At 40.7% G+C, this 12,542-nt stretch overlaps 1 protein-coding gene across 1 annotated transcript; it reads right to left on the bottom strand.

Annotated features, from left to right (window-relative positions):
• Positions 1–328: 328 nt before the first annotated feature.
• LOC138897634 (uncharacterized mitochondrial protein AtMg00300-like) lies at positions 329–1,000 on the bottom strand. Its single transcript, XM_070183628.1, has one exon. The coding sequence runs from the start codon at positions 998–1,000 to the stop codon at positions 329–331; it is 672 nt and encodes a 223-aa protein (XP_070039729.1).
• Between the last annotated feature and the right edge of the window lie 11,542 nt (positions 1,001–12,542).

A 12,542-nucleotide genomic window follows, 5' to 3' on the forward strand; every position in this document is an offset into this window, starting at 1 on the left:
GTTTCGGCATCGAATGTGGAAGTTGGAAATTTTTAAGTTTCATTAAGCTTGAATTGGGGTATGATTCATGGTTTTAGCGTTGTTTTATGTGATTTGAGATTTTGACTAAGTTTGTATGATGTTTTAGGACTTTTTGTTGTATTTGGTTGAGGTCCCGAGGGCCTCGGGTGAGTTTCAGATGGTTAACGGATCAAAATTTGGACTTGTCAAACTCTGTCCCATGATCAGACCTGATGCAAGCTACATTATTACCCATCTTTACTTGAATCCTTTTGACGAAGGCAACAAACACTTCAAAGGTTTCATCCTTGGTTCTAAGAAACAGAGTCTAGGTGAATCTGGAGTAATCGTTAACTATAACGAAGATATATTTCTTTCCTCCCCTACTTGCCACCCTCATGGGTCCACATAGATCCATGTGAAGAAGATCAAGTGACCTTGAGTTACTGACTTCCTTTTTGGGCTTGAATGAGGATCTGACTATCTTGCCTTTTACACATGCATCACACACTTTGTGATCCTTGAAACTTGACTTGGGCAGACCACGAACCAGGTCCTTCCTGACCAATTTGTTCAGCAACGTGAAGCTTGCATGACCTAGCCTCCTATGCCATAATTCAGCATCATCATCAATATCACTTAAACAGTTGAGATCACCATTCTGCAGAGACTTAAAATCAGCAACATAGATATTTTTGTATTTTTTTGCTACTAGCACCACCTCACTAGTCACTAGGTTTGTGACTGTACATATTTTTGACATAAATTCTACCTTGTTTCCCTTGTCACAGATCTGGGAAACACTTAGGAAGCTGTATTTCAACCCGTTCAAGTAGTACACATTTTCGATTGAGTGTGAGAGAGACTTCCCAATCCTTCCAACTCCTAGAATGTATCCTTTCTTGCCATTTCCAAAGGATACACTCCCTCCTTGCAGGGATTTAAGTGAAAGGAAATCATTTGTACTTCCGGTCATGTGCTTTGAGCAGCCACTATCCATGTACTATTGTAGTCTGCTTCCTTTCACTGTTCCTTGCACAAGAAAATCAGGGGTTAGACTTAGGAACCCAAACGAGTTTGGGTCCCTTGTAATAAGGAAAGGGGTGAATGAGGCATCTTCTGGTCCTAGCAAGAATCATGCGTTTTTCATATAAGGGACTAGGTTCTCTACCAGTAGTTACTTTTTCAAAAACTTTGTTTTTCTGTTGTGACTGAAATCTGGCCTTGCAGTTTTTTTTAAAGTGCCCTGTGTTGCCATAGTGAGTGCAGAGCCAATTATCAGGTACAATAACGTACTTGCTATGAGGGTTGTAGGGAAGTTTTTCCTTTAGAAACCAATCCCCTGCCCGTTTCCCCCATTGTTGGTGTACATGGCAGTGATAGCATTAGAGGACCAGGTCCACTTGAGTGATTTTTCAAGATCACTCTTCACTCTTCCTAGTTCTTCATGAAGTTGTTTATTTCTCTCAAGCTCGGCACACAGACTAGACTTCACTAAATTTAACTCACTTTCAAGCTTAATGTGTGACTCGCTTGCAACTTCCTTTTCCTTTTGAGAATTTTCAGGCATACTCTTTTTTTTAGGTTCCCCAATTGTTTCCTTCAATTACACTACCACCAATAATAGGTCATCTCTCTCATGCTCAATGTTAGCAACTCTCTCAGCTAAGACTTCTTTTTCCTTTCTTACACACTCAAAGGTCTCTTTTAGGTCTACCGCAGCGACCATTAGATCATCTCTTTCATGTTCTATATTTGCCATTTTTTCATCTAAGGCATACTTCTCTTTCTTCAGGTTCTCAATTATTTCCTTTAAATCAACAACAACAATTGCTAAGTTATTTCTAGTTTGTTCTGCTTCTCCTAGCTCTACAGTTAAAGCATCTTTATCATTTATAAGACTGTGATAAGCATCAATTAACACATTTGCCAAAGAGATGAGTTTTTTAGGAGAGTAAGATTTCAGATTTCTCTGAATATCCAGAAAATCTACTTCATCATCGTCGTCATCTTCATCATCATCAGACTGAGCCATCAAGGCAAATATTGAGTCATACTCAGTTGCTTCACTTTCCACTGCCATCATTGAACTATCGCCATGATCATTTTCTTCTTCAGATTTGCTGGAGGAGTCTCCCCATGCAGCAAGAGCTTGCTTTACAACATTGTCAGCGACATTCTTTCTCTTGAAGCATTTATCAGGAACCGGGTTCCTCTTGGCTGCTTTGTTAAAGTTGTTTTTGTACTGATCTTGCTTTAAGAGAGGGTACTCCTTGATGAAGTGTCCTGGCTTGCCACATTTATGATAGAGGTCATAATATTTTGGCTTGCTAGAACTTCCCCTTTTTGGAAAGCCTCCATTCTTGCGAACCATCTTCTGGAATCTTCTTGTCAGGTAAGCCATATCACCATCCTCACCACTTGAATCATTGATGTTTGTCTTGAGGACAAGGTTCTTCTCCCTTTTAGGTTCTCTTCTTTCATTGTCCTTCTTCTTCTTCTTCTTCTTCTTCTTCTTCTTCTTCTTCTTCTTCTTCTTATGTTTTCAGATTGCCAACAAGTTCATCTATGGTCAGTGTCTGCAAGTCCTTCGTCTCTGTAATGGCGCTCACTTTGCTTTTGCAAGAACTAGGTAGAATACTAAGGATTTTCTTGACAAGCTTGTTTCTTGGAATAGTTTCACCAAGAGAGTGAAGCTCATTAATGATGGAGGTGAAGCTAGTGTGCATATCTTGCATGGATTCATCATCTTTCATCCTGAAGAGCTCGTATTCAGCTGTGAGCATGTCGATCTTGGATTGCTTAACTTGTGTTGTTCCTTCGTGAGCTGTCTGAAGAGCCTCCCAGATTTTTTTTGCTGATTGGCATACCGATATCCTCTTATATTCATTGGGACCAATGCCATAAAGAAGAATTTTCTTTGCACGAAAGTTCTTTTCTATGGCCTTTCGATCAACATCATTGAATTCCTACCTCGTCTTGGGAGTGGCTACAGCTGGGTTGCCAAGATTCTTGGTAGGAACAAAGTGTCCGTCACATATGACATCACATAGCTCAGAATCTTCAGCCATGATGAAGTCGTGCATCCTAGTTTTCCACCATCTGTAATACTGTCCATTGAACCTAGGTGGTCTGTAAGTAGACTGGCCTTCTTCGAAGTTTGGAGGAGCAGCCATGAGGATCCTTTCTAGGTGTTAACCTGATAGAAAGAACCTGCTCTAATACCAACTGATAGAGTATAAGGGTCCCCCAAATTCTATAGAGAACCAGGTTCTCTATCAGTTCCACTAGAATACACGCACACTGCAGTAAGTAGATGACAAGAGGATTTTTACGTGAAAAATTCCCAGCTCAACGGAATTAAAAACCATGACCTACCCTTGTAGGATTTCAACTTCACTACTGCGCAACTTTTAGATTACAACCTCTGCAACCTAGAAATTAATCTCTTAATCCCTCACTAACTTGTAATACTCTATTACAAGCCACTTTGTAATAACTCTATTATAAAGACTTTGCAACTCGACTAACTCTAGCCATGACTCAAACACAAAGGTTTAAGGTTTACAAAGGGTTTCCTACAGAATACTTCTAAACAAGCTAAGTAGGAATTACAATTGAAGAACTATTACAAAGTTACAACTCAACTAAGGACATACAATGACTTGTTATGGGGAACTGGTCCGTAGTATTGCTGTTCTTTGTTCTTGATGCACTTGAGAATTGATTACTTGATAACCAATGACCGTGTAAGAGCTTCGATGATTTCTCTAAGTGAACAAGTGATTTCTTTTTCCTTCCATGATGTTAATAATGCATTTGTGACATCACTAAGATAATGTAAGCAAGGTAGGTAAAAGACACTCCCCATAAAGTTGACTGCTACACTATTTCTACACCGTAGCATGTGCAGGTAGCAACTTTACAGCTGGGGCAGTTAACTTGTACAGTTTCCTCGGGAAACGATAGTTATCTATTCCATCTGTTGTTCCTCTGACTCTGAAGAGTCGAAGCATATTCCAAGCTGGAACCTTTCGAACTTAAGGTCTTGAAGATATGTAACTGGTTCCTTATCTGGTTCTTGACAGTAAGTTTGTTAGATCATCAAAACTTAAAGCAAGGTACTTGTAACCTATCACCTTAGTTGTCATTTATTGAATTGTCTTGCTGTTTAGTATTCATTATAGTGGATTCACAACTTGAGACGAGATTTCCTTTCTGTTTCTGCTTCATATCTATTGCTCGTATAGGGCTCTTGTGATTTAAATTATTAAATTAAATGCACTAACTGAATTATTCATACTGTACGGTGGGATCGAATTGCACGCCGCAACAGGTGAGATAAAGTTGGAATGATATGGCGAAATAAGTGAGAATTTATATTATTACGGTGGGATCGGATTGCGCGCCGCAACATGTGGAATAAGGGTGGATTGATGCGGTGAAATAATGGTGAATTATGATACTGATTCTGATTATATGGTGGGATCGGGTTACACGCCGCAACATATATTTATTTATTTATTATTGTTGATATTATTACGGTGGAATAAGGGAGGATTGTGTTATACGGTGGGATCGGGTTGCACACCGCAAAAGTCTTGTCACGACCCTAAATCCACAAGTCATGATGTCACCTAACCTAACCCGCTAGGTAAGCCAATTAACCACTAACCAGTTCCAATAACAATTAATAAAGCGATAAAGTAAAGAAATATCTGAATCTTATACATTTCCCAAGGACTGGTAGTACAAATCATGAGCTTCTAAGAATAGAGTTTACAAAGCTGAAATAAAATAAATACATAGTCTGTTTGAAAAGTACATAAATAGAGTTTTATGGATCTAAATCTACCACGAACAAGGGGAAGCTACAACCGGGAAGCAGGTACATCTTCAATCCAGCTCCCATCGAACACAGCAACAACAACAGCCAACATCTGCACGCAAAGTGCAGGAGTGTAGTACGAGTACAATCGGCCCCATGTACTCATTAAATAACAAACCTAACCTTAGGTTGAAAGCAGGGACGAGCTAACACGAGGTCAGGTCCAATACCAATATCCCACAATTTTTCATAACAGCATAATACAAGTATAAAGTGGTATCTCAAAAGTAAAAATGCTCAGCTCGTTCACAGTTTCAGAAAATAGTCATGCTTTTTAAGTATCTTAGTGAAAACCCAAATCTTTTACCGAAAATGCCAAAAATACGAGTAAGTTTGAAAACTGTAATTTTTTCAAATATCCTTTCCACAATTAATAAGATGTTTCATTTTCTTTCCAGATAACAAGTGTGAAATACCTCTCTATGCCCGCATATCAATGTGTGTAAAAAGTCATGGATGACATGATACTGTACAACATGAGGAAAAATGCATCTCTATGCCTATATGTCATGTGTGCATGCCAATACCATGTATCTCAGAGATGAATCATGTACTCACACTGTCACAGTACTCAATCTCACTGTCTCACACTTTCCACTCATCATGCTCAACCACTCGGTACTATATATGGCCCAAACGGCCCAGGGAAGATCCATCCCAGAATATATACATCACTGACCATCAGTCACTCAGTACCGAGGAAGGCCAATCCGGCCCCATGGAGAAGATCCATCACCAGGTATATAAATGCTTCAGACAAGATCCATGTCCAGGGAAGATCCATCCCTCAATATAATCAACCACGCTTACTGGGGGTGTACAGACTCCGGAGGGGCTTCAACAGCCCAAGTGTTATAATCCGTACGGACAACTCACATGTTATAATATCAATATCTGGATCCGCACAGACAACTCATGTGCTGCACGGACAACTCATGTGCTATAGTATCAATATCCTCACAAGCAGGCCCCCGGCCTCACTCAGTCATCAATCTTTCCAGTCTCACTCACGGGCTCACAATGTCATGAAACTAGCCCGACAACAATGATATGATGTATCAATAAATAACAACTGAGACTGACATATGATAAGAATGCATGAATATGACTGAGTACAAAATACCAATGAAATCAATGAAATGACAGCAAGAAACGACCACTATGGGTCCCAACAGTATCGGCATAAAGCCTAAACATGATATCTAGCATGATTGACAACTCATTTACTTTATCGCATGGTGAAAACACGGATAATAACAAAATAGGACTACTATACAGTGCCATGGAAACAACAGAGTCCCAATTCACTTGGTGCACGCCCACACGCCCGTCACTTAGCATGTGCGTTACCTCAATACCAATCACATAACACGTATTTTAGGGTTTCATATCCTCAGCACTAAGTTTAAAAGAGTTACTTACCTCAATCCGAGCTAAATTCTACTCCAAAATGCCCTTTCCTCTCAAATCCGTCTCCAAACGTCCTGAATCTAGCCACAAGCAGTTCAATACAATCCGTATAGGCTAAATGAATTAATTCCACAAGAAAAATACAAAATTATAGCCAAAATCCGAAATCAGTCCAAACCTGGCCCACATCTCGAAATCCGACAAATATCACAAAATCCAAAAGCTCATTCACTCACGAGCCCAACAATACCAAATTCATCAAAATCCGACACCAATTGGTCGTTCAAATACTCAAAACTAACTCTCCAAGTCCCTAGCCTCAAATCCCCAATTTATACCTAAAAAACACACTATCTAGGTGGGAAATCAGTAGGGAAACATAATTATTGAAGAAAGTGAAGACAAGGAACTTACCTCAAGAATTCCACTTGAAAAGCCCTCTTAAAATCTCTAAAATCCGAGCTTAAAATGATGAAATGAAGCCAAAAATCTCGGACCCCGGTGATATAGGTTCTGTCCAGGCACTTCCGTACCTGCGGAGCCTGGGCTCTCACCTGTGCGCCCACTGGTGCAAATAATCTGGGCGCACCTGCGAAAATGACTAACTACGGCTGCCTCCGCTCCTACGACCCATAGTCCGCATTTGCACTATCGCAGGTGCGGAGAAACCATCACGCCTGCAACCCCTGCTGGTCTCCACCCTTTCCGCATCTGTGCTCAACCTATTGCACGTGCGGCATCGCATCTGCGGTCCCCTCTCCGCAGGTGCGGTCACACCAGCAGCTCTCACACTTCAGCAACTTCTCAAATCATATTCCGAGTTTGTTAACCACCCGAAATCAACCCGAGCCCCCCCGGGACCTCAACCAAACATACCAACAAGTCTTACAATCCAATACAGACCTGCTCGAGGCCTCAAAACACACATAAGAACATCAAAAAGACGAATCACACCTCAAATCGAAATCTATGAACTTTGAACTTCAAACTTTCAAAACCGATGCCGAAACTGTCCGATTGAACTCAAATTTTGCACACAAGTCACATTCGACGTTACAGACATGCTCCAACTTCCGAAATCGAAATTCGACCCCGATATCAAAAAGTCCACTCCTGGTCAAACTTTCAAAAAATCCAACTTTCGCCATTTCAAGCCAAATTCCACTACGGACCTCCAAATCACAATCCGGACGAGCTCTTAAGTCCAAAATCACCCAACGGACCTACCGAAACCATCAAAATTCAAATAAGAGGTCAACTGTTAAAAAGTCAAACTTGATCAACTCTTTCAAATTTAAAGCTCCCTAGTTGAGAATCATTCTTCAAATCAAATTCCGAATAACCTGAAAACCAAAATCGATGATTCACATAAGTCATAATACATCATATGGAGCTACTCATACCTTCAAACAACCGAGCGAAGTGTAAATGCCCAAAATGATCGGTCGGGTCGTTACATCCTCCCCCACTTAAACATACCTTCATCCTCGAACGTGCCAAGAGTTGTTCCAAAAGCCATCAAATCGTCGTGTAACCGTACCATGCACATACCCGAGGCTGATCTCACGTCACCCTATCCCATAAGCCTTAAAATCTAATTCCCAACATCCGGAACTTTCTATAAGATCAGAATCTCGCATCGACACTCTGTATAAGTCTGAACAAGTTGTATCAAGCAATATCCATAACCCAAGATGTAATCACATGATATACCGCAAATACTCATAACAATGATTTCCAATCCCAGTAGCTGCTCAAAACAACCCAATGCCGGTAATAAACCTCATATTAAACAAGACTCCATTCTAAAACGTTTGTACACTACCGATGATGAAAGAAACATGCAGAAAATCGTAACCATTCATTAGATCCACCAGTCTTGGAGCTCCCTCTCCTTTGACAAGAACCATAGCAAATTTCTAGGCCGACTTTTGATATTATCCTTCCAAATATACCACAATCAAATCTGATAGCACCCATCCTAGATCCGACGACTTCATCTTATCAAATACCAGCTACTCTACTGATTTGCCACACCAATACTATCTAAAGCCACAACCCATGCAATCCGTCCACTAATAAGTAACATTCCAGATGTTCTCAATCACGAAAATAATTCAAACAAGAGAACCGTTCTGCAAGCTGAACGGGTACCACCACAATGCAATGCTAAGAACCTATCACAGACCGTAGAGCCATTACACATGAATCTAACACAAGGATCATATCTCAACATAACTCTGCCACAATGTGCGACCCCATCGAAACACTGATCCATATGAAATACCTCAGCCACCATGCTCAAAATCAATAACCACGTGCAAATCCGGCATAAAGTACTCGAAGTACATTACCATAACATGGAGAAGCAAATGACACAATGCCACACAAACCCGAAAGAACATAACCAATGCGCAACCACTCATGCATCACCCAAATACCCATCTCACACAATTTTCGCTATAAGGCCCCAATAGAAATGCACCATGGGTGCATACAACCAACGAATCACAACCCCTCGTAGCATAGAAGAGTAACTCACATAACATATCAAAACACGAATAAGCTCGACAACAACCGAATGTCACATCCCTCAACAATAGCAGTATAGAGCTAACCAATCCGACTCGGGGTAGAATACACATTCTAACTGGGCCTACCAATGGACCCCCAAATCAATTTTGGGCACCCACACATGGATAAATAACCCTCCGAAAGCCCACAATGATTGAATCATAACACATACTATCGTCTAGCTAGCTTTGGCCATGACTTCACAGTCCACAACCATGGAAACAACCTGCTCTTGAGAACTCCCAGTCTCCAAATCCATAGAACACACAAATCACCATATCTGATCCCAACTACACTGCCAGAATGTCTAACACATCTCTTATACACAATCATTACATGAGAAATACTTCTAAAATTCTTCCATGCCACATAACAAAATTTGAATATCAGTAGTCGATCAACCAGGAGAGTGCCGCAGTACCAATGAAGTATCCATAATCAAAACATATTGCCCCTTCTGAAATGTATACTCTCATCAAGCCAGACCGATTAGTAATATCATTTACCTAGTCATCTGAAACCGTCCATGCTGTCTACGAATTTATGTCCTTCCCTTCAAAATTGAACTGTGACCTTGCACATGCAAATCTCAATCCCACACAACATACCGCATCTACCATGCCATCATATGAAAATACGAGAACTTCATAGTCCACTCCGAGTCAGAAGAAACTACATACTCAATTAGCCAAGGACCTTCCATTTGATTTCATCCAGGAGAAATTCACTATACACCACATGCTCCTCGCTCCAGCAGGAAATATACCCCTTGAACCTTGGTAAAAAACCATTGAGAACTCTTCGAAACCCATTTGCACATAACCAAGCTATCTGAACCAAATCTCTCCAACTCAACCCAGCCACGCAGGTTGCTAAAACCCAAGAGCATTGCCATGAAACACCTGTAGAGACTAGCCACGTCATAAGATCCAAAGAACCGATTATATCCATTACTGTGCTGATCCAACCTACTACCACCTGTCCTATTTCTCCAAGTCCCTTCCAAATTGCCTTCAAATTGATACTTCTCCTTGCTTGAACACCACGATCCTTAGCCAAAATTCACCACACAAGAGACTCTAGTATAAAACCACAATGCCCTAAGGCCCATAAGCCGTTGACTTCTCTCTTAAGCACCCCAAAGCACCACAACCGCGACACCCACTCTAAAGAGACCTTGTGTGAACCTAAAACTTTTTACTTCACCTTTTTGATACTGAAATGCATAATCCATAATGATATAAAAATGCCACAAGTCTCGATACCGTCCAATGTAATTCTCAGTTTCTAGCCATATACCAATCTCAAAAATCCCAAAATCGCTACATATAATTTTTGAATCCATTAGAACCATTCTCGAGAGTCATCCACTCTGCTCAAATCTCAATTGCACTGCCCCAAACGGTCCAAACGACTGGTGCCCTATTGGCACGAGGACACCCAAAGGAGTAACCCCACCTTAACGCGACCAAGCAAATTCCTACTCCATGCACACTACATCTTTCACGACTAACCACTCAATCATTCTATAATTCCCATATACCCATAGAGTTTAATACAACCCGTATCTAGAAATCCCCTTACTCGAGTCATCCTCAATCTTAATCCCTGCAGTCATAGCTGATTCACCAGTATATCTCAAATCGAAACCAATATAACACATAGCCGTGCAATCAACTTATCACTAGGAAACTCCCCCACTTGGCTCAAAGCCAAGGAATAAAGCATCTAACAACTTACAATAGCCACCCCCATACAAGCATAATACCGCAAAAGGATTAAACTAAATCCTTCATAAGCTCATGGAACACAAACCATGTAATACCTCAAATCACACAAATATAACCCACTGGTAGAAAAGAAAGCCTCCACATAACATCATAAAATCACACATCCGTAGATTACCTCGCGTGTTATAACCCACCTGCTTTGCCTCAAGCTGATATCTCTCTATACTCTTCCATAGTCATAACTATTACGCAATCACTTAAACTTCCTGAGTCTGAACTCATGACACGACATGAAATCTACTACACTCCACAACTAAACATCATGAAAGGTCCTTCAACACGCCCATAACCCGAGGCCATATGCTAAATCAAAATAGAAATCAAACACCCAATAGTTCTTGCTACATCTCAAGTAAACTCTTCTCGTCACATACAAACCAAATGAACACATCTCGCAGTCACATCATACTCATCACGTTCTATCCAGCCACAAATTCCACTAATAGGGACACTACCAGGCATATATATCCAAAAGCACATGCTCACACAATCAACATCTCTGTTCTCAAGCAACAGTCAAAACCCAACCTCAAGTCCTCCAGACTGGCCTATCATCAGCATACTGAAATCACATCTTGCACCCCGTTCATAGAATCACAAGCCAGCGAATGCACAACATATACCGAGCGCCCATGTGCGCATACGAATGCATGGAAGAAATTCAAAGAGTTACGCATCAAGCTGAATCAATGCCGCACGATAAGGAAAGAAAGATGGGAAATACCGATCTGCAAGACTCTACTAGACATTTGCTCATGACTTGTATAAGCTATGAACCTAGAGCTCTGATACCACCTTGTCACGACTCTAAATCCACAAGTCGTGATGGCACCTAACCCAACCCGCTAGGTAAGCCAATTAACCACTAACTAGTTCTAATACTAATTAATAAAGCGATTAAGTAAAGAAATATCTGAATCTTATACATTTTCCAAGGACTGGTAGTACAAACCATAAGCTTATAAGAATAGAGTTTACAAAGCTTAAATGAAATAAATACATAGTCTGTTTGAAAAGTACATAAACAGAGTTTTATGGATCTAAAGCTACCATGAACAACAGACAGCTACAATTGGGATGCAAGTGCATCTTCAATCCAGCTCCCATCGAACACAGTAACAACAACAACAACCAACATCTACACACAAGGTGCAAAAGTTTAGTACGAGTACAACCCACCCCATGTACTCAGTAAGTAACAAACCTAACCTTAGGTTTAAAGAGGTATCTGAGAAGTAAAAATGCTCAGCTCGTTCACAGTTTCAGGAAATAGTGATGCTTTTCAAGTATCTCAGTGAAAACACAAATCTTTTACCAAAAATGCCAAAAATACGAGTAAGTTTGAAAACTGTAATTTTTCCAAATATCCTTTCCACAATAAATAAGATGTTTCATTTTCTTTCCAGATAACAAGTGTGAAATACCTCTCTATGCCCATATATCAATGTGTGCAAAAAGTCATGAATGACGTGATACCGTACAACATGAGAAAAAATGCATCTCTATGCCTGTATGTCATGTGTGCATGCCAATGTCATGTATCTCAAAGATGATTCATGTACTCACACTCTCACAGTACTCAATCTCACTGTCTCACACTATCCACTCATCATGCTCAACCACTCGGTACTGTATATGGCCCATACGGCCCATGGAAGATCTATCTCGGAATATATACATCACTGACCATCAGTCACTCAGTACCGAGGAAGGCCAATCCGGCCCCATGGAGAAGATCCATCTCCAGGTATATAAATGCTTTGGACAAGATCCATGTCCAGGGAAGATCCATCCCTCAATATAATCAACCACGCTCACTGGGGTGTACAAACTCCGGAGGGGCTCCTATAGTCCAAGCGCTATAATCCGCACGGACAACT

Source organism: Nicotiana tomentosiformis, chromosome 8 (genome assembly GCF_000390325.3).
Source record: "Nicotiana tomentosiformis chromosome 8, ASM39032v3, whole genome shotgun sequence".
Classification (NCBI taxonomy): domain Eukaryota; kingdom Viridiplantae; phylum Streptophyta; class Magnoliopsida; order Solanales; family Solanaceae; genus Nicotiana; species Nicotiana tomentosiformis.